The 20940-nt window shown below is 38.4% G+C and overlaps 2 protein-coding genes across 8 annotated transcripts in view; one reads left to right on the plus strand and one right to left on the minus strand.

Annotated features, from left to right (window-relative positions):
• Window positions 1–20940, plus strand: part of ARHGAP15 (Rho GTPase activating protein 15) — a 378211-nt gene that overhangs the window by 305737 nt on the left and 51534 nt on the right. For 6 of the 7 annotated variants that reach the window (XM_057400262.1, XM_057400261.1, XM_057400265.1 and 3 more), the window contains one exon: window positions 14126–14231. The exons of the other annotated variant lie outside the window; for it this stretch is intronic. In XM_057400262.1, the coding sequence (XP_057256245.1) occupies window positions 14126–14231 (106 nt within the window). The remainder of the gene's footprint in view (window positions 1–14125; window positions 14232–20940) is intronic. 7 annotated transcript variants of the gene reach the window in all.
• Window positions 3997–20940, minus strand: part of GTDC1 (glycosyltransferase like domain containing 1) — a 311499-nt gene continuing 294555 nt past the window's right edge. Inside the window, exon 10 of the mRNA XM_057400253.1 lies at window positions 3997–4590. Within this exon, the coding sequence (XP_057256236.1) occupies window positions 4486–4590 (105 nt within the window). The 3' untranslated portion in view covers window positions 3997–4485. The remainder of the gene's footprint in view (window positions 4591–20940) is intronic.

A 20940-nucleotide genomic window follows, 5' to 3' on the forward strand; every position in this document is an offset into this window, starting at 1 on the left:
CGTTCATCGCAAGGGTCTGCAAAAGGAGCTGGAAACAGCTATTTCCTTTCTCTGGGGCTTATTTTCTTTGTGAGCCTGCAAGTACATTGCATTTGTGTGTGTGTTTGTGTGTGTGTACGTGCACAGGCTTAGTCCTCAGGTGGAACTGTGGTTCCTGTGCTTTCGTTCTCGAAGCTGTTATTCTGGAAGGGAATGGAGGCAGCTGTGTTTACAGCTCAAGTCTTGGCATACATTTACCAGAATCTATTATTCATATCGTTCAGTATCAGGGAGAGATCTCAGGCCACCTGTCTATCTGACAAATTCACCCTTTTGTGAGCTTTCTGTTCATAGCAAATTATGTTCACATTGATGAATTGAGTTTTTATGAGCATTGCTAACTAACATTCTCACAGAAGGCCAGGGGCAATAGACTGCAAGTGTTTTTGGTCCACAAGTAAATGTTAAAAAGAAAAAAACCTGCCAGTATTTAAAGACAATTTGCCATGGAGGGATAGTTAAAATATTTGGCAAAGCCTTGATATTTATACATCCAAGAATGCCCATGAGTTATTACAAATAGCATGCTTACAACAAAAATAAAATAATTCTTTTTCTGTACTGTCTGATTTGATTATGGGGGGCTTTTCTGTATTCTATGTAGTAACAGGTAGCCAGTGATTAAAGCTTTTAACAAACCCTTACCAGGGCTTAACATAGTGTAGGAACCATTCAGTTTTGTAAAGGGCATCTTCTACTGAAAATAATAGCGCAGCAAAATCAGTGGAACAAAGCTAAGTCAACGCAAAATGATTATTTACCTGGTGTTTTCAGCATGGAGCTGGTTCATATCCAAGATAAGCCATCAGCCATGGTAGCAGCTGTACCCTATACATCAAAAGATCTGTAGTTATAGGTCAAAATATTTCCATAATGATTTTTTGTTGAGATGTGCTGGGACAACATTCCCTATGTGCACCCAAATTCCTCATGACCCTTACCCAACCCTTTGGTAGTGGAACACAGTGTTGGGGATTGAACATGACCCACCCCTGACAGCAAAAGCTAGTAAGCTAGATTGCAAGTGTGCAGATACAGCCTCTAGGTAAAATAATAAATGCTCAGCTACACCAGGTAAATATATTTACTAAAATACCATGCATCTAGTGTCATTTAATATGCTTTACAGCACCTGAGACACTGCATGAAGCATCCCAGAAGCTCCTCAGGTCTTGGAGCAGCTGGAGGATAACATGAATACAACAGGGTAACTCTTGATGTGGTCAGCTGTCAGCATCTAAGTGACTGAATTCCACCACATCTACCACAAAGATGCTTTTAGGAGCCCACAAAAAAAAGGGATGGCAATAAGTGACATTTTCGTGAGACACCTAACACTACTAGTCATATTGTGAGATCAAATTTCCAAAGGGGAAAAATAAAGGGGAAAAAAAAATTAAAAAAAAAAAAGAATGAAAAACAGTTTCAAAGGGAAAACAATGCTTAAGAGGCCCTTCTTAAGATACAGAGGAGAAAAACAGGTTGGACTGAAGGAGCCACCTGGCCGCAAACACTGGACTACCTTCACCCCATCTTGTCGGGATGCAGAACGGCATCCCTTCACACCCACGGTGGTGCTGCCTCTCGCCCGCTCTGCTCCTCTAGTTGAAAGCGTGGCAGCCTTGCCTGTTGTTTTGATAGGTGCGAATGGAGCGGCTGCCCCTCGTGAGCTATATCTGCCGTTTCCAAATCTGTACCGCCAAAGAAACAGGTTGCGCAGTGTGGCCTGCTGATCTGCGCCTGCCTGGCCAGTAGCTTGGACATAAGGAGCACTGCTGTTACCATTTTCTGAAGTTTCGAGTCGAGGCAGAGGGTGATAAATGCGGTGGGTTGCTTTCAGTGTATCAGTCAAACCACCAGTTTGGAAGACCTATTCCGTTAGGAGCCTTTGAATTTAAATTTCACATGTGCCAATCAGGTTGTCAAGCGCTTTGGTAGACCACCATTTTCTCAACTGGAAGGGCAGCATGAGTCTTAACTGTTCAAGCTGGCCATTCCTTAACAGGAGAACATTGTTCTGCTTTTCCTATTTTAACCCGTGCATTTTTGAGGTATTTTTAGCAGTGTCAAACAAATTTGTAGAATTGGTGATTAGTTGCCCAAAGAGCATAATATATGCATTATTAATTATAGAAGGTAAGTTTGGCTAACTGTCATTTCTATACAGTAGCAGTACATGAGGATACATTTTAACAATCTATAAATAATTGATAATTTTTTTGCTTTCATCTTCTTTCCTAGTTTGCATAAAACTAATGACTTGGTAAACGTTACTCACTTCAAAATATTCTGCTGCTCCTATGAAAATTAAACTAACACTGTAACCTTAGCAAATAAGGAGACTTTTCTTCTTATTGTAGGTTAAAAAAAAAAAAAGAGAGAAAATATAACTCTTCCTTGAATCAAAAATCTGAGTCTGTGAAATCCAAATGAAAATCATTCATAGTACAAAAATGTGAGTGATAAGGGAACTACTAAAATAAAGAGATCTGACTTTTAAAGGATAAAAGAAAAACTCAGGAAAGTTGCAATTTTACTTTAAGTCTTTAGAATGGTCAGAAGCAGTATTTTTTAAGCTTTAAACAGGATAAAACTATGACACAAGCACAAAAAGATAGATCAAGGAAGCCTTCAGTGTGAAGTGGTAGTATTTTCAATACTTATCAAATAACTGCATGCATAATCCCATAAATCAGGTTAACTGAAGATTCAGAATTCTTCTTAAATGAGGTGTTTGGTTATAGTTTCTGGCTGCTTTGTTAATATGATTACAGTACCTTGCTGGTTCCTTGAAATGAAGGATTTATTGCAGGAAAAGTACAGTCTTTCTGAGTTCTCTGTTATTTCTACAAATCCACAATCTGTCAGTCTACAACGTTATTGCACTGAGGCTTATCCTCTAATTTTCAGTGCAACTGAATACATACCGAAATTTATTGGTGGTGACACTCTAATTTCACATTTATTTGGTGTGGACTAAGTTGTCTTAAAAAAAAAAAAAAAAACAAAAAAACAAACAAAGGAAGAAAAAGGTCCACAAACTAAGTATTGACTACAATTTCAATATGTTGTTGTTTACACCTATATAGATACTCACATATGCTTCATTATAATAAGAAAAATAATAAAAAAAACAGGTTGTAAAGACTGCCTCTGTGACCTTTTTTCTCATTTTAACCCTACTGATATGTCACCCATGGCAACCTTAAACCGATTTTAATAGAGTCTATCCTATTATTCATTTAAATTGAGGTGCAAGAGCACTTAGACCAGAGAAATTTGCATTCTGCAAATGGGGATTTGATGAGCAAAAATGATAAGATATATGTTGTATAACATGCCCTATTTTGCCAGCAAATAAACAGCTCTTGAAATTGATAAACTTCAGAATATTTTATCTTCAAATGTTTATACATAAATGATTAAAATGCATTAGCAATTCTGCTTTTGAAAAAAAAAAAAACATATTGGGAAAACAACACAGTTGTGTTGCTTAAATTTGTAATTAACAAATTTATTACTAATTCTGTTCAGTTCTTTAATATGCTGCATTCCTGAAGAAGAACATTAATACACAATGGCAGAAAGAAGCTAATTTTAAGACTTTGGAGAAATGAATGTCTTTTAATGCTGTGTGTTTCTCTTATCTACATGCCACATTATTGTAATAAGTACATTCAGGAATAATTTCTTTTCAAATATTTTTACAAATCTTGCTCTTATTTGCATGCAAGTAAGTTGTCAGCTTAAATCTTTGAAATGCAAAATATATCTCATTTCTATATTTCATCAAGGAGCCTTTCATGTTTAATAAATTACAACTTAGATCCTCCAAGACTTTGTTTTTCATTAACTAAAAGCAAAAGGATACATTTAAAATCTTAATCACAACCTGCAAGGGTATTTGCATGTTGCTGATATTTGTCTTGATGGGACTTTTAATATTTGCAAACTAATCAGGATAGCAAGGTTATACCAATAATTTCTTCAGACAATGAAAGTTTTCCTATTTTAGTCTTCATTAACAGTATGTGCAACTTGGATAAAACTTTAGATGTGTCAGTCCTGATGAGATATAGAAATGCATGCAGACCACTTCTGAAAAGAGAACATGCACAAGCAAGGGCAGTATTTCTGAGACCTTGTAAGTGATTTTTAGATCTGGATTACAACGGAAGAAATGATTACTGTTTGATCATGCATTGGGCAGGATTGTTAACAAGGCAGAACAAGTTAGGTAAAATCCCTCCACCCCTTGATACCGAATAAAGACTTGCATCCAGTAGGAGTTGATGAGCATCTGTCTCCTGTACAATTTGACCCCCAGTTTAGCCTGGAGTTTTAATAAACATTCCAGTTCATCTCACAGAAGGGTCTACTGCTGGTCTCTTTGTAATAAGGTGGGTCATCTCATCTTATCAGAGAGAGAAATCCTGACAGCTGGCACTATTTCCTGATCCTGGTGGTCTCTGGGGACAACAGCAGTATGGTGTTAGAGAAAAGGCAAACTTTTGCTGAACTTGCCGCTCCAGGACCCTCAGTTAATCTTTTCTGTGGAGCTGAAGATCAAAAAAAAAAGAAAAAAGAAAAAAAAAGCTGAAAGTTTTCAAAATATGCAACTAATCCTGTGTAGTTAAACTGATGTAGCATGCATGTTGTTTTGCAAGCTAACAGGTTAAATATGGCTTTGCTTTAAGATTCCCATCAAATTTCATTTTTATAGAGAAATCGCTGAAAGCAGAAGGGGGTTGCGGGAGGGTGAGGTAAAAAGAAATAAATCATTGTAGTCTCAGGAACAGTAATCCTTGTTGAGGATTTTGGCTGATTGATATAAATAACATCGTCCCCGCCATCTGTCCGAAGAGGGACCTTTCCAGTTAGTGTTAAGCTGCAACGGCAGAATAATTAATGAATGGTGTCCTTTGTGCTGGTAATAAAGACAAGACAAATTATGTTATAATCCAACTGCTGCTCATTTGTCACAGCCAAATAAAATGTCAAATAAAAGTGAGGGGGGCACTGTATTTGTTTAATGGACTGCAAGCTACCTGTTCGTATTGTTGACAGACAACTATAGTATAAGTTGTAAATGTGGAAGGCAGAGAAATTCCATGTATCGAATTCTACATTTCTTTTTTTGCTCGGGAAAGGAGGGGGGGAACACGGAGGAGGGGGGAGAATGGTTCACCAGCTAGCATTAATGCAAGTTTTAATTATATAGCTATAATACCACTTTCCCCTCTGAGAAAGGTTAGTTTAGATTGCATGGCACAAAAGGAAATTGCAGAAAATAATTTCAAACCAGCCTCGTGCTTGCAAATTTGCAAGAATTTGGTAGTGTTCTCATCTCTTGCATTTTCAGGACAGACACATTCATCCAGTTGCTAGGAAAACCAAATAATGAAAACATAGCTGGGATTTAGCAAGTTCCACTGGGAATTACCTATGATAGAGGGCAGGGCTGCACTTCCTCAGAACATGCTCCTGCTGTAAAAATTCACAAACCTGGCATTCATACAGGCATCTGTCGCTTGCTCTAATGCCAGTTCATAGTATACATACAAACATCTGCTTCCATGCACAAAGGGATACAGAACGCTTGACAGGTCTGTGTTAGCAGGGTTCGCAATGCCAGTTCTTTATGCAAAAACCCTAATGCTTCCCGTCAAGCCATTAGAAGTGATACAATCAGCCCAGGCCCCATTAAGCCATCAGTGTCCACCTGTGATAAAGATGGCCATTTGTTTTCTTAAAGCCCACTTAATGTCTGCTTAACTCAATTTGTCAGGAAATGTAGAACAATTTCCTCACAGCCTGAAATTTGGTAGTGGTTCAAAGTCAAAAGGCCAGGTCTAGTCTTATTCAAATGATATAATGAACAGTCTTCAAATCTAAATCTCCCTTGGGGGGATGCTGTTTACTTTTTTTTTTTCATGTTAAAAGGGAAAAAAAAAAGAAAAAAAAAGTAGAGTAGAATGTGTGTTTTTCTTTGATGACTAAAAATATTAAATCCTTTTAACCCTTTCACGTGGGTCATCTGAGAAATGAACTTCTTTGCTTCCTTCTTTTGCTGGAGTTTAATATAGTAAAAGTTAGGCAGAACAGAGCAAAAATACCAAAATAAATATGAAAAAAAATTTTCAGCATATTTGAAAAGTCTCTTTTTAAGCATATAAGGTTACAGCTTAACCACCTAAAACATATCTCCAGTTTTCACTTTTCCTGGGATCTCTCCTGTAGCACTGATAAGGGGCCTAATCCCACCTTTCAACAGCAATGCCAAGGGCACCATTTGCAGTGAGGAAAGTCAGAGTGCATATAAGACCTTTGGTGGGAATTTTCCCTAGGAAAACAGACAAGAGCTGAATAAGTGCGATGGGATATGGCCCTGACTTTGCAATTGTTCTAGGACAGTTCCTATTCAGCATCCTAATTTTCATGTAAGGTGAAATCTGAGAAATGCTTTGCCCCTGCCACAGGTTTTCTCTGTCTCAAATCACTGTCTGTCCCCTGGTCCTCAACCAACATGGCAGTCTGGAGAGCGTGGGTGAGAACCAGAGGGATACTAATGGAAGCCCATCCTCAGCCCACGCAGTGGGGGCAAGAAAAGGCTGTGAAGAAGAGGGGAGCAGGGATTTCAGGAGCTGACAGTGATGCCTTGCCATGCCTTCACCACTTCATGCAGCAAAAAATAAGTATGAATAGGCCACCACTATGGGAGGGCAGAGCACTCCTGCTAAGGCACCTTTTTGGCCAAAAAATGTGGGGGGAAAAAAGTTGTACATAAGCAGGATTCCCAGTCTCAAAGCCATACATAATTACATACCAATAGCTGCAGCTTATGGATACTGTTTCTGTAACTGAAGACAATTTTTGAAAGTGTGAGCAGCTATTTGTGTTTCTCTGAAAAGGAGTGCTGGTCAAGCTTCGAAGCGCAGTCTGTCTGCTGGCTTTAACTGCTGATGGGGAGGTGTGTTACAGCCTCGAGTTGTACATTTGCAGAGAAAATATCACACATGCAGATGCTCAAGTCTGCTCTTTCTGTGCAGCAAACACTGCTGCAACAGTGTATGAAATACCAGGAAAGAGCTCAACATATTTAAGCATATTCAACTTGGTAGAAGTTAGCAGTGAAGCACAACCATTTCAGTTGGGATCAGACTATCTATTGGCTATCAAGTCCTAATTTTAATTAACCCCCAAAATTGTCTGATGAAGATCGTTCCTCTTTTATGCCGCCCAACCAGTTGTATGTACACTGGGCATGCAGTACCTAAGTCAGATGCTGCTTTGTTATAATTAGGGCAGCAAATTTTGTTTTCTGTTTGGTACTTGCTGTTACATATTGCATGTAATGTATGGCACTGTTAAGGGAAAAAAATTGGAGTCAAAGTGCCTGGAAAGTTAGGTCTGCTCTGTAGCACTGTGAGATTGTTGACATCTGCCGAGGTTGGAGAGCTCAGTAAGCAGGAAATGGGGTGTCACTCTGAGTGGTAGTTTACCATTATCCTGGCATCCTAATGAAGTGTCTGCAGTGCACAGAGCTTCTGGATGGCATCTTAACGCACGGCTAAGCAAAAGCACTTCTCTCCTTGTCACTGTCATCCATCTGCCTGCACCCTACTGTAGCCAATGGGATGGAACTATGCTACAATGTGCTATAAGCCATTCAGAGTTGCACATTGCATAATCAGTGCCATCAAATATGTAAAAAAATTACTATTATTGGTTATTTCCCTCAAACTCTGGCACCTGGAGTTTGATACATTAAAGTTTAACTTTTGTAAGTGCTGTTTTTTTCCATTAATTTCACATGGGTTTTTGTTAAATGGGACTGAGTTGTGAACTCATTGTCTTGGGTCTTGCAAATGGATTGCAAAAGTTGTATGAATATTCATTGCAAACTCCACTTTATATCACATAGGATGAATTTATCAATTTCCCATATAGAGAGATTCCACACAATTCTCATTTTCTTTTGCAACATCTATTTCTGTGGCATGAATAAAAAACAAAATAAATTCAAATTGGTCATTTTCCTTATAGCAAACGTTAGTTAGTTTGAACACTTATACATTTTCTTTAAAACAAAAAAATATTTTACAGTGTATCTTCATGAGACAATTGCCACAGTGTACTGAAAATTATTAAAATTGGGACTTTTATGTTTCATACATAAAAAATATAACATTAAGATATCAAATCATCAGTGATACAAATTCTTATCTATTTATTTATACATAAAAATCTGTGTATTTCAGTCAGCATGACTTCCAGAATATAAAGACTTACCAAATTAAAGCAGAGTTTTAGGCAGTTGACATCTCTGAAAAAAATTTAGTCAGCAGAGCACTCTCTTTTAAGCAAGTTTTCATTCCCTGATAACACCAAAGTTATCAAGGACTGGGGCTAAGAATTGTGTGACAGGGCAATCTTCTAAAACAGGCAAGAGCAAGATGAATTGGCTAAGTTGGGTGTTTATTTATACAAATAAGAGGGCAGAACATAATTTAGTTGAATCAGGAATTTTTCACAGACATTAAAACTATAGCAAACATAACAGCAGGGATGCTTGCACAGCAGCACAGTGGGGAAGCTCACAGAGCGTCTGCCCACAGTACGGCTGGCTGTAGCTAGTGCCATAAGTCTCACAATTTCATTAGCACTCGAAAATCCACCTAAACCACTCAGTTCTGATAAAAAAAAAAATAAAAATAAATGAAATAAGAAAACCAAAAAAGCCCAGATAAAACCTGCCTTTCCCTCAGCAGCTGAATCAGTTGTGAATTGTTGGAAAAACTCTTGGCAGACAGATTTTGCTGTAGCAACAGTGTGTGACATTTTAACAACCGCAGAAATCTCATCCAAAAAAATCCCCAAAACAAGGTGAGAAGAGCCATGTAAGAAAATTGGAGAAAAGCATGCCTAAGAAACAACAACAAATCACAGATTAGGTGGCAGATCAATAATTTGATATTTTATGCAGAAATGTAAATCACTGAGGTTTTTTTCAGCATTTCAGCTTTGAGGCTCAAAAGCATAAAAAAGAGCCACGGCTCGTGCGTGATAAAATTAAACATTAATGTGAGCCATAAATGCCATTTAACATTAAACATGTACAAGCCACTGAAATGCCTGGTAAAGGGAAATGGGTGCTATAGTAAAACTATACAAAGTAAGTCAGACATGAATAATGCAGCAGGTCTGAGCAGGGTCATGGGTCAGACTCCAGTACCTTACAAAATAATGAATGCATGTCAGGTTAGAGACATACATCCCTTCCTAGCACATGTGAGTTATTGGAGATAAACCCTGTACTTCCTGTTCTGGAACAAAGTGGCTTGTTGTAAACATCTATGTCCATTTAAAATTAATGATTAAAAGAAAGATTCAGTGGGATTTGCTTAAGTATTCTTTATGGCTACGAGTGCTAAAGGTTACTTTCTTCATTCATTTTTACCCAGCCACTGTTAACGTTACAGACACATCATGTTTTCTTCTGTGCTCAAATGTTTATCCAAAGCTCATTTGCAAAAGAGCTTACATAATATGAAGCAGGCTTTTTTTCAATGCATTCTTCATTTAAATATAAACAAAAAAGCATCTCTACAGTTTTGCTCCATTAAAGGGAGCCAGCCCTATTTTTAAAGACAGTAACCCAAATCCTAAATATGCTCTATGAAAATATTACATGGAAAACCATCTGTAATTCACTTGAGTATCCTGATCTGCTAAATTATCACCTATACCTTCTGTATTTTTCCCCAAAATACAAAAAATATTAACTGTCCTTTCATTCTTTATTTCACATATGTGATTATGATAACTCTTTTCCTCCTTCAATCTTCACAGGGAGAAGAGTATAACTTTCCAAAATGGGAATCTTTTCCCCTCATTTTCACCAATTTTCACAATTAAAAAAAAATAAATATAATGAAAAATAATATTGTTTCATTTATGAAAACGAGTCTGCTTCATTTTCTAGACTTCGATGGAGAATTTAGCACCTGTTCAGTGTGTTTTCCTTCTTTTGCACCCTGTACTCCTAGCTTTCATAATGCAGTGCAAGGAAGGGGATACCTTCTCCACAGCTATTTATACAAAACCATGTTTGATTATTTCCTCCCTCCATTTGAGCATAGCAAAGAGAAAATCCCAAATTTTATATTTAAATTGAAAAGTCTTTCTACTTAGGAATCTGAAAAGGAAAAATTTCTAGGAAAGTGGAACTTGAGGCTTTACAGAAATAAAGCAAATACATAGGTACTGCAAATGAAACATAAGATCTTGCATCTGATCTGTTAAATATTCCATCAACAAGGTCAAGAGTAAAGACAAGCCCAGCCACAAAAACTGAAGCAAGAGTAAGCTTTAATAAAAAAAAATATGAACAGTTTATCCTCTTCAGCTTTTCAAGTGTAAAAACAAAATCTTTTTTACTTGAGAAAAATCAAGCATGTATATAGCATTTAAAAAGACACCAATATCAACCATTTTAATGAAAGAGTACCCAATATTTTCAAAGACCTATAAAAGGGAAGGAGACTAAGTGTTATGGCAAAAAGCCTGGGCTCAGCAAGTTTGTGTGGGAAATGGTGAAATGTGACTGTGATTTATAATGAGAAAAGGTATCTACAACATACAATTTTCTACCTAGCTGCAAATAATAATTCATAGTGATGTCCCTTCCAGATAAAATACCTTTGCAATGTAGGACTCATGTGGTAAAATGATCATGATAAATGTCAGACCAGTGCAGGTAACGGCTTTACAAACCATTAAGATTAGCTGGCTCTTTTTTTTTTTTTTTTTGATGATAACAGTAACCATGCCGTGACTCTATGTGGTAATAATATCTCAGTACTGATAAATGCCAGAGCCTGGCAGAGGTGTTTATCATTCCCAGTTCAGAAATGCTGACTAAAGTTACCACATGTTGCCTGGTTTTTCTTCTTTTACAGTAGACTAATAATTAACAAATAGACTGAATCACAAAACAATTTTATGCAAAATTTCTACAGTCTTGTGCTTTAGTGCCTACATAAATATCTCTAGTACACTAGTACTGATTACTTTGGTACAGTAAGTCCTAAACCAAAGCTTTCTACCTTTGCCATTCTCTTAATAAATAATTTCTTTGTAAATGAATGCTTCTCTTTTTAGTTTACTTCTTTTACAAATACACCTTATAAGGAAGTGCAGCCTTGGTTACCAAGCTGGTATCTGTGTTAATCAACACAGAGCAGAGACACTTCCTTCAAGAAAGCACAATAAAGTTTTACTGTGCATTTCCTTGCAAATATTCTGCAATGGACAAACGCTGCAGAAGTCTTTTCTTCCACTGAGTCTCTCCCTACCTCAGTGTTTCAGTTCTGCTCAAGTCCATTGAATTCTCAGGAGAAAACAGAATTAAAAATAAAGCCAATTGGGAAACTATATTTGAGAAGTTACTGTATAGCCAGGGTAGCGCCAATCTGAACATAACTTATCTAGTAAGATCATAACATGTCTTAGTGTTTCATAGGACAATGAAACTGGTGGAGGGTCTAGAGCACAAATCTTAAGAGAAACAGCTGAGGGGACTGGGGTTGTTTATCCTGGAGAAAAGGATGCTCAAGGGAGGCCTTATTGCTCTCTACAACTACCTGAAAGGAGGTTGTAGCAAAGTGGGGGTCAGTCTCTTCTCCAGGTAACAAGCTATAGGACAAGAGGAAACAGCCTCAAGTTGTGCCAGGGGAGGTTTAGATTGGATATTAGGAAAAAATCCTTCACTGAAAGCGTTGTCAAGCATTGGAATAGGCTGCACAGGAAAGTGAAGTCACCGTCCCTGGATGTATTTAAAATATGTGTAGATGTGGCGCTTAGGGACATGGTTTACTGATGGACTTAGCAGTATAAGGTTAATGGTTGGACTTCGTGAGCTTAAAGGTCTTTTCCAACCTAAAAGATTCTATGATTCTATGTGTGCACACCAAATAGCACAAATACAGAATTTGTATCCTCTTCCTACAACAAATTCAGTTCAGCAAATTTAATATAATTTTAATTTGTAACTTCAGTCATATTTCCATTGGAAAGGATTTCCAATAGAGCAAAAATTAGCAGTTCTATTACAAATTGTTTATTAGAACAAGAACTGCTTGTGGTAGAAAACAATGGATGGCTGACTGAGTTGCAAGACTGGGGGAGATTGTACTGTTGAGAAGTTAAATTTCTGTATAGGTCAAACCAGAACAAGAAAAATATACACAAAAAGTGTATTTATAAGAAGGATGGGGACATGCCAGAACAAGTCCAGAGGAGGGTCACAAAGATGATCAGAGGGCTGGAGCACCTCTCCTATGGAGACAGGCTGAGAGAGTTGAGCTTGCTCAAGCCTGGAGAAGAGAAGGCTCAGGGGAGAAGTTAAAGCAACTTCAAGTGCCTAAAGGGGCTGACAAGAAACTGGGAGAGGGGCTTTTTATAGGGCAGGTATGGATAGGACAAGGGGGAATGGCATTAAACTGACAGAGGGGAGATTTAGATTAGACGTCAGGAAGAAGTTCTTTCCTGTGAGGGTGGTGAGGCACTGGCACAGGTTGCCTGGAGAAGCTGTGGCTGCCCCTTCCCTGGCAGTGTTCAAGACCAGGTTGGATGGGGGTTTGAGCAACCTGGTCTAGTGGAAGGTGTCCCTGCTTGTGGCAGGGTAGTTGGAACTAGATGACCTTTAAGGTCCCTTCCAATCCAAAACATTCGGTGATTCTATGATTCACTTGTGTTTAACTTCATCATCACTGTTGTCAATTGCATGAATTCCTATAGGATAAATCTATATTAAACTTTGGAGTTTTTTTTTACCTGAGAGTAATATCTATGCACTGACTACTTTGAGATCTTGTCTTTCATATCTATACAATTATCTATGTTATAAAAAATACAGGTATATACATATATCTCTCTGTGTGTTACATTAATCTCAACAGGAATTAGGAATACATGCTGAGGAATAAGTATTTCATTAGTAACTTTAATTTTTAAGTTTAATTCAATTGCAGGGAACTTTTGCTTGAAAATTTTTTGGGGGTGAATTCTTTGAATTAAGGCACTAATCACCATGTATGCTTACGCAGCACCTACTGCAACTGGGAATCAATCCTGATTGAGATCTCTGAGTGCAAGGGTAATATGAATATTAACAAGGAACATATACGAAGAATGATAGGTGATAATTAAATCATAGATGATGAGATCAAAAAAGTATTCTCAGGTTATCTAGGGCATGTAACATGCAAGATGTTTTCGCTACGTCAGACCTACTGGCACCTTATCTAATCTGTTCCTAAAGAAAAGCACACTTATACATGACTTTAGTTGCAACATATCACTCAAGCCTTTTCCACAAAACTGTGTATCATGCTAAAACTTGAAAATATATCCTAACAAAAAGGATAGCAAGGTACTTACCTCAAAAGAGAGATTAAAGTCATTAGTACTACATTCTTTATTACTAATCATGAGTTTGAAATACAATTTTTATCTTGCAGACATTGTGAGATACTGCAAGTATTAGAAAACAGTTACAGTGGAATAACTTCTCAAAATAATAGATCACCAAAAAGGACAACTTAATAACAAATAATTTTATACTTCCAGACTTGATGGGGTTCATGTTAGAGATTCATAAATATAGCTAATTTGAATATGATTGATGTGAAAAAAAGGACAACAATGACTACCTGGGAAGTGCATCCATCACAGAAGCTGCACCCTTGGACAAATGTTAGCTCCAATGTGGAATTGCAATCAACATGTGGGTCCCTGACTACTTGATGGCATTTTATCCTAAGATGGTGGTGTAATAGTCTAATGAAATAAATGAAAAATGTAAGAATATATTTCTGTGAATCAAAAACTGCTTCCTTAAAATTAAAAGACTTTTTAATTTTTGCAAATTACTCTTTATTAAGGTAACATAAAGTATGACATATTTTGGATTTAACCATATATTAATGATGGCTTTTCATATTAAGGTACCAGATGCAGTACTAGGCAAAATAACATCCGTATATCACACACAGGTTGTTATTTTCTCTTTCCTCTCCCTTAGAAATCCAGGACAACGCCACTCGCATCAAATCAATAAGGACCCTGGTAAAAAAGCTCCCTAGACCAAACTATGAGACAATGAAAATCCTTTTTGAACATCTAAAGAAGTAAGTAGAACTGTAGTACTAACAGATCAATAATTTTAAAAGGAATTGGTGTGTGGTGTTCTAATCCTGCTGGAAATGTCATCCAAAATACCAAAGATAATTATGCGCTTTGGCAAAAGTAAGCATGAGTTATGGTATCTATGAATATCCTATTCCTGCTCAAGAAATCAGTATGTCTAAGCAAAAGCCAATTTTTTTCTTCTACTAGAAAACGGATCAGTTCTCTTTCCTCTGATGAAGTCAAAAGTTGGGATTACTATACTACAGATCTATTCACAGTATGTTTTGGATTGGAAGAGATCTTAAAGATCATCTAGTTCCAACTACCCTGCCACAAGCAGGGATAAATTCCACTAGACCAGGTTGCTCAAACCCCCATCCAACCTGGTCTTGAACACTGCCAGGGAAGGGGCAGCCACAGCTTCTCCAGGCAACCTGTGCCAGTGCCTCACCACCCTCACAGGAAAGAACTTCTTCCTGACGTCTAATCTAAATCTCCCCTCTGTCAGTTTAATGCCATTCCCCCTTGTCCTATCCATACCTGCCCTATAAAAAGCCCCTCTCCCAGTTTCTTGTCAGCCCCTTTAGGCACTTGAAGTTGCTTTAACTTCTCCCCTGAGCCTTCTCTTCTCCAGGCTTGAGCAAGCTCAACTCTCTCAGCCTGTCTCCATAGGAGAGGTGCTCCAGCTCTCTGATCATCTTTGTGACCCTCCCCTGGACTCGATCTAGCAGGTCCACATCCTTCTTATGGATGTGGACCTTGGTAAAGTGCAACAAGTTCCAGACTTTTGGATCACCATATTTTCACCACTGAGATCTCTGCTGTTCAGTCTTCTTTACTGATCTTGTGATGTGCTGAGGCACACAACGACAGAAATAACCTCACCCAAGAAAATACATAACGAGCTCTTGCACCTCACCAGAAATCTTGTGACAACATAGAAGGTCTAAGAAACACTGAGGAGAGATTTGAAGGTTCATCTTTGCTCTCCTAATGTTACTGATAAACCATAAAGGCAGAAACATGACAATATGAGGCTCCACCTTATAATTTCTCTGTGGTTTTTGCACTCATTGAGCTTCTTCTGCAAGAGATGTCAGCCCAAAAATTCAACCCAGGATCTCGTGTTTGTTCAACTTGGTTTTTCTTCTCATGTTTCATGGCATTAAAAGTAAAAATGTACATAGGCCATGTGCTCGCTCTGAAACCAACTTGCAGCTGTTTGACTTGGAGAATGACTGGGCAGAAATGGCAGAGCTCAAGACAGGGGCACATGAAGGGCAGAATCCAGATCCTCCCTTTGTGGCTGTCCTGCTAACGGGTGCCATTTTGTACAATCACTTTTCAGCCAAACTACCCTTAAAATTGAAAGGACTAAGTAGGATCTAGGGCCCCATAGAGGCCCTTGGCACAGAGAAGCATTTCATCCCAGGAATAATGTAATGACCCCAGTGAGTGAGTAATAAAGAATCCAAATAAAAGACTACTCTGAGCTTATAATGAATGATGCCTTTATACTGACCGTTTCTGCTACATTCTTCTGGCAGATACATGTAAGAAATGCAGATCCTTTATCTTGTTCTGCAGATCCCAGCTGAAACTGCAAAATGAAGTCCATATAGCTGTGGGAATGTCCCTATTTCATTAAGCATGGGAAGATTTCAAACAGTCCATAAAATGACTGAGTTTGGCCTGGCAGAAAAACAGTTTTCTATGTATTCATCTGATGTACCATGCACACACTTTCTTTTCTTCAGCAGGTTATGTAGAGAAGTATGATAACTTATTACTGTCAATGGAAGAATAATAAGGGAAATTATTTCCTGAGAAGAACCTGAGTGCAAGAAGTTGGTACATGCTGTCAGCACAGATATGCCATATACAAGATTTACTGCACCATACATGGCAATGATCTTAACCTGACAAAAGTTTTGTTACCGTGTCTTAGGGGAGGGATATCAGGTATACACAATAAGTCTTTGATCTCATAGTTAATCACTTGATTGAGACTCAGGAGACGTGGTTACAGTTCTTGGCTTTGACCGGATGTTCTGGGTGACCTTGGGTAAATCACTTAATCTCTCTGTGCCTTGGTTCCTTGTTTACAAAATGATGATAATACTTTCTTTGTCTGCCTTGGCTTTTCAGAATATAATCTTTTTGGGACAGCAATTGTTTCCTGCTGGATATGTGTAGAATAACTGCTAAAACCGGACCATGACTGGTGCATTTTGGAGATTAAAAAAAAAAAGGGAGGGGGGGGACCCTCTCCCCCCCCAAAAAATACATACAGTAAAATACCAATACTTCAATACTTCAGAATGCATATGTACACAATACTGGGCTTGGTTTCAACTCTATAGATATAGTAATACCTAAATAAGCACATGTTCTTACCTAGGTGTGTCTGCAGAATGCATGGTGAAGATAAAGGTATACTGATAAAATAACATGGTAGAGAGTGATGGAAGGCGGGAAGATGTATTATCTGAGCCATTTGCAGGTCTGATCCTTATGGGAGCAATAGCCTGAATCTCTCTGAAGGTCAGGCTTTTCTGCCAACTATACATATAACCAGGGAAAGATAGGGCGATTCCACAAGCTTTATTCCACTGATATGGGAGCAGCAGTAGAATAGATACAGAAAACACTAAAAAACAGATGAAAAGTGGTATGTTCTCTTGAACTTGTCAATGCAAAAGACACGGGCTAGTCTAAATGGACTCATGGCTCCATAAATGAGAATAAAGAAGCATATATACAACTTTAGTAATGATATCATATTTGCTTTATGTAAATATAGGCAATGTGTGTTTCTTTAAATCAACTGAGGAAAAAAGATAAGTTTCCAATGGTTACAAAATGTAAAATTATATCACTTTTAGGGATACTTTTCAGAAAAGGGGTCCCAATGTGCACAATGTGCTAACCTCACCACTGACTTTCCCCTTTCGCTATCCCCTTCAATTACAGGGTTTTCTTAGTGTAAATCACAGGAGGTTCAAAAGTTGCCAATTAGTCAAAAACAATAAGTAAACTGGTTTTATTTGAGGTATATTACTGCAATTTCTGTATTTTCTGCTGTTCTTGACTAGTGTTTTACAGGGCTTTAAGGGGTTTCTGATGGGGAAATCTGAAGGACTGCAGTTATGCTGTTTCTATGGTTTTCCCTTCTTTCTCCTACCTCTTTTTCTTTCCTCCCTGTCAGACAGATAGGAGAATAGGGCTTTGCAGACCTGGACCATGGGACTACGCAAGCCTGTGACTTCTGTACAACACATGAGAGCATGTATCAGTGACACGCAGGAGCTCAGCATGAGAATCCAACCTTTCCCCAAAAGGCTACACTTATCCTAAATCTCTGACAGCAGTGAGGCTACACTATGGTTTCATTCTGTGGCAATCCAGTCTGTAGGAGTATGTCCAGATCAAGTAGAAGTAACAACGTGAAATGCACTTCAGAAGATTCTTCCTTTAGAAACCCAGGCAAAGCAGCCAATGTGAGAGTCTGCGAAGGCCTGGCAGCTGTAATTAACACTAGTGCCGTATATCTTTCTTAGATGAAGCTTCCTGAAGTCACAATACAGTGTATGAAACCCACAGGAGGGAATTAAAAGCAAAGCCTGGGGTTGCAGTACCCGTTCTTTTATGGGTTTTCTATTTGATGGGAAAAATCCCCACCCCACAAATGTCCCGTGTTCATCTTTGCATGAGATTTATTCTACTCGTAAGTAGGAAAGACAAAATATGGGGCTGAACAAAAATATCATATAGCTTTTGTAAGCCTAATACCATAAGAAATTGTTTTATTAGGACTCACACTGAAAATAATTGAGTACAACTACCATTAGGTTATTCACACTTCCTGAAGACGACTAAATTGTACAAATATACTTTAAACAACAAACCCCAACCTGAGTAGGGATTTCCCCAAATAAAGAGCTACAAAACCCAACCTGTTCTACTTGAACATACTTCAAGAATACTTGTGTGCTATACATAGCACGTATACTGATGCCCCATTAGTGAAAACAGCATTCCCATTCCACAGGATTTTATTCTTTCCTGTTGCTTATCTACAAGTGAATTTTACCCACAGAGTGAGCTAATTAGACAAAACTGATACACTTTTCTGGCCCTATTTTGCAGGCATATGTAGGACAACAAATGATGCAGAAACCTTGCATTGGCTCTCTGCACAAACATGAACTTAGCACAATAGAGCCTTATATGGTAAATCATTATCTGTATCCAGTAATTTACTCACAGAACTATAATCCAAGATAAGCACAAGGAACATTTTGTTTGCTAAGGATCCCACATTATTTTATGATCTAACTTGCTCTCACAGCAGCATCTTGAGGTAGCTGTTACACACCAATTGGGAAACTGAGGCACAAGAAGTTTAAATTACTTACAGACTTGGAATAAGCCAGCAATACAATCTAAATATATGGAAGGTTTTTTTGTTTGCATAGACACTTCTCCAGTGACCACAAAATACTCTTTCCTCCCTAATGCAAAATGCTGTAAGGGAGAGGAACATCCTGCCTGGGTCCCCGACACCACGCTCTGAGCTGGTGAAGGGGGCAGACACAGCTCTGCTCCAGAAGCTTTGTGCCTGCATTATACTGTGTCTGAACTAATAAGCTGTGCTTATTAATGTTAAATTAATGAATCTCAGCCTGCTCTGTTTATTAGGTTGAGCTCCATGCCACTGCAAGGCAGCTCTGCAACTCCCAGACCCAAGCTGTCTCACATCTGACCAGGCTGGAGCACAGGGCAGCCAAGCTTGAGTCTGTCTTTACCCATCCATGTAGACATCCCTGCAAAGAGATAGATTGCAGACAAAACCCCTCTCCTTGCTTCTTATTTTCCTGCACAAAGGCAGGATAACACATGTTATTTACAAAAGTATAAAATGGATGTTGAAATAATTAAATGGGAAGGCAGGGGCCAGCCTGATGCTACCAGCCCTCTCTTATGTGGAAAGCACTGAACCCAGATGCCCAACTGTGGAAGATATCCTTCCAGCAGCAGCATCTGCCTCCTTGGCAGGCACTTCAGGCAAGTTGTCTGGGGAGCTCTGTAGTTGCCTCTTGGTTTATCACGTGGATCTGTTACTGTGGTCTATCTGGCTACCTTGTCTAGGCAGAAGCCAGTTCCTTTTGATTCACCTTTGAATCCAAGAGACTCCATTTATTTTGCTCAATTTTTCCCATACTGAACATAGCACAGCAAGACATTTTCAGTTGCCATCCAAGCTTTCTGCCCTTTCAGAGAGAGAATGATTACTAACTTTCTGATTGACCTCCCCCCTGCCCGAATTCTTCATTCTTACTAATAATTATTTCCACCAATTTCACTGGAAATAAGCTCCTCATCAAGAGTACAATTTTTTATCTAAGATAAACGCACTGATATTAATATATTCTCTGACACAATTCACAACATGTAGCCTCAAACCTTGCAACATGTAGCAGCTACAGTCTGAAGAGTGCAGGCTTTTGGAAACCACATGTGACTAAACAGACTTCTTTCTACCTATTAAAAAAGAAAAAAAAAAGCAAAAAGAAAAAAGCCATACATAGACAGAGCCCACAGTAGCCACCACACCAGGACACGATGACAATGTGATGACAAGTCCAGCAACAGTACCCAGAATTCTGAGGGAAAATCAGAAAATAAAGTTAAAGTATGGCATCTAGCAATAAGCAGGGGGTGTCTGAAATTTTTTTTTTTTAAAGTTGGTAGTTGAAAGATGTAGCAAACATATGTGATTTTCACTTACTAAACTATGTGTCATATCAGCAGTTTCAGGCAGGCTTACATATTATCTAGGCTTAGGAAAACCCTTTTTTCATACAGTAGAACAGATTACATTAAGAATTGTACAAGCTTTTTATTAAGAAAAAGAAAAGTAAAAACAGTCCCCAGAATTGAAAGACTATGACAGATATTTCTATTTTGGATACCTTAGAGAACCTGTGGGAGACTCACAATCAAAAGCGTGGGATGGGCATTTGAATTCTGCTTCAGAAACATATGCCCAGATTCAGGAATGTGCAGAAGTGCAGAAGCCCTTACTTAACTGAAGGCTCAAGAAAGACCATTCATTGGAATCATTCCCTGAATCAAAACCTTAGGTTATAATCAGGCAACTCATGAGCAGCTCTTCAGCCACAGGACTGACAGCAGCAGGGAGAAAAGTTTAGCCTTAATTCTACAAGCTTTGGGAGAAGCTACTAGAAATATGAGGAGAAGTGTCTTCTTGCACCAGAAGAGTGAGTAAGTGACTGACCAGGGACACAGAAGACGCAGGCAACCCTAACTAGCATTTTAAGGTTTACATGAAATAAATTAATCCTTTCCTAGCTTGAGAGTGGCAAATATATATCAAGACATGCTCTTGCACATGTGCTTTCCTCTGTTCCAGCTATAGAAGAGTTTTAGAAAGGAGCTGGAACAATGCCAACACTTGTCCCATTTACCATAGCTTCCCAGGGCTCATTGTGGGGGAAGGAGAAGAATTAAACTCCTTTTCTCTCTGCAAAGTACACATCACATTGCTCTACTAAACTATCCCCTTGCAAATTAGTGGACACAAGAAAAAAGTGTGCCAGCCACAAGTGTGCACAGGACCAGAGTAACAATAAATTTTGGATAAAAGGCAAAAAAAGAAATCAAGTCTTCCAGAACCACCTTTAT

The sequence above is a fragment of the Pezoporus wallicus genome, unplaced genomic scaffold (genome assembly GCF_028554395.1).
Source record: "Pezoporus wallicus isolate ANWC-B61680 ecotype Strahan unplaced genomic scaffold, APGP_CSIRO_Pwel_v1 contig_6807, whole genome shotgun sequence".
NCBI lineage: Eukaryota > Metazoa > Chordata > Aves > Psittaciformes > Psittacidae > Pezoporus > Pezoporus wallicus.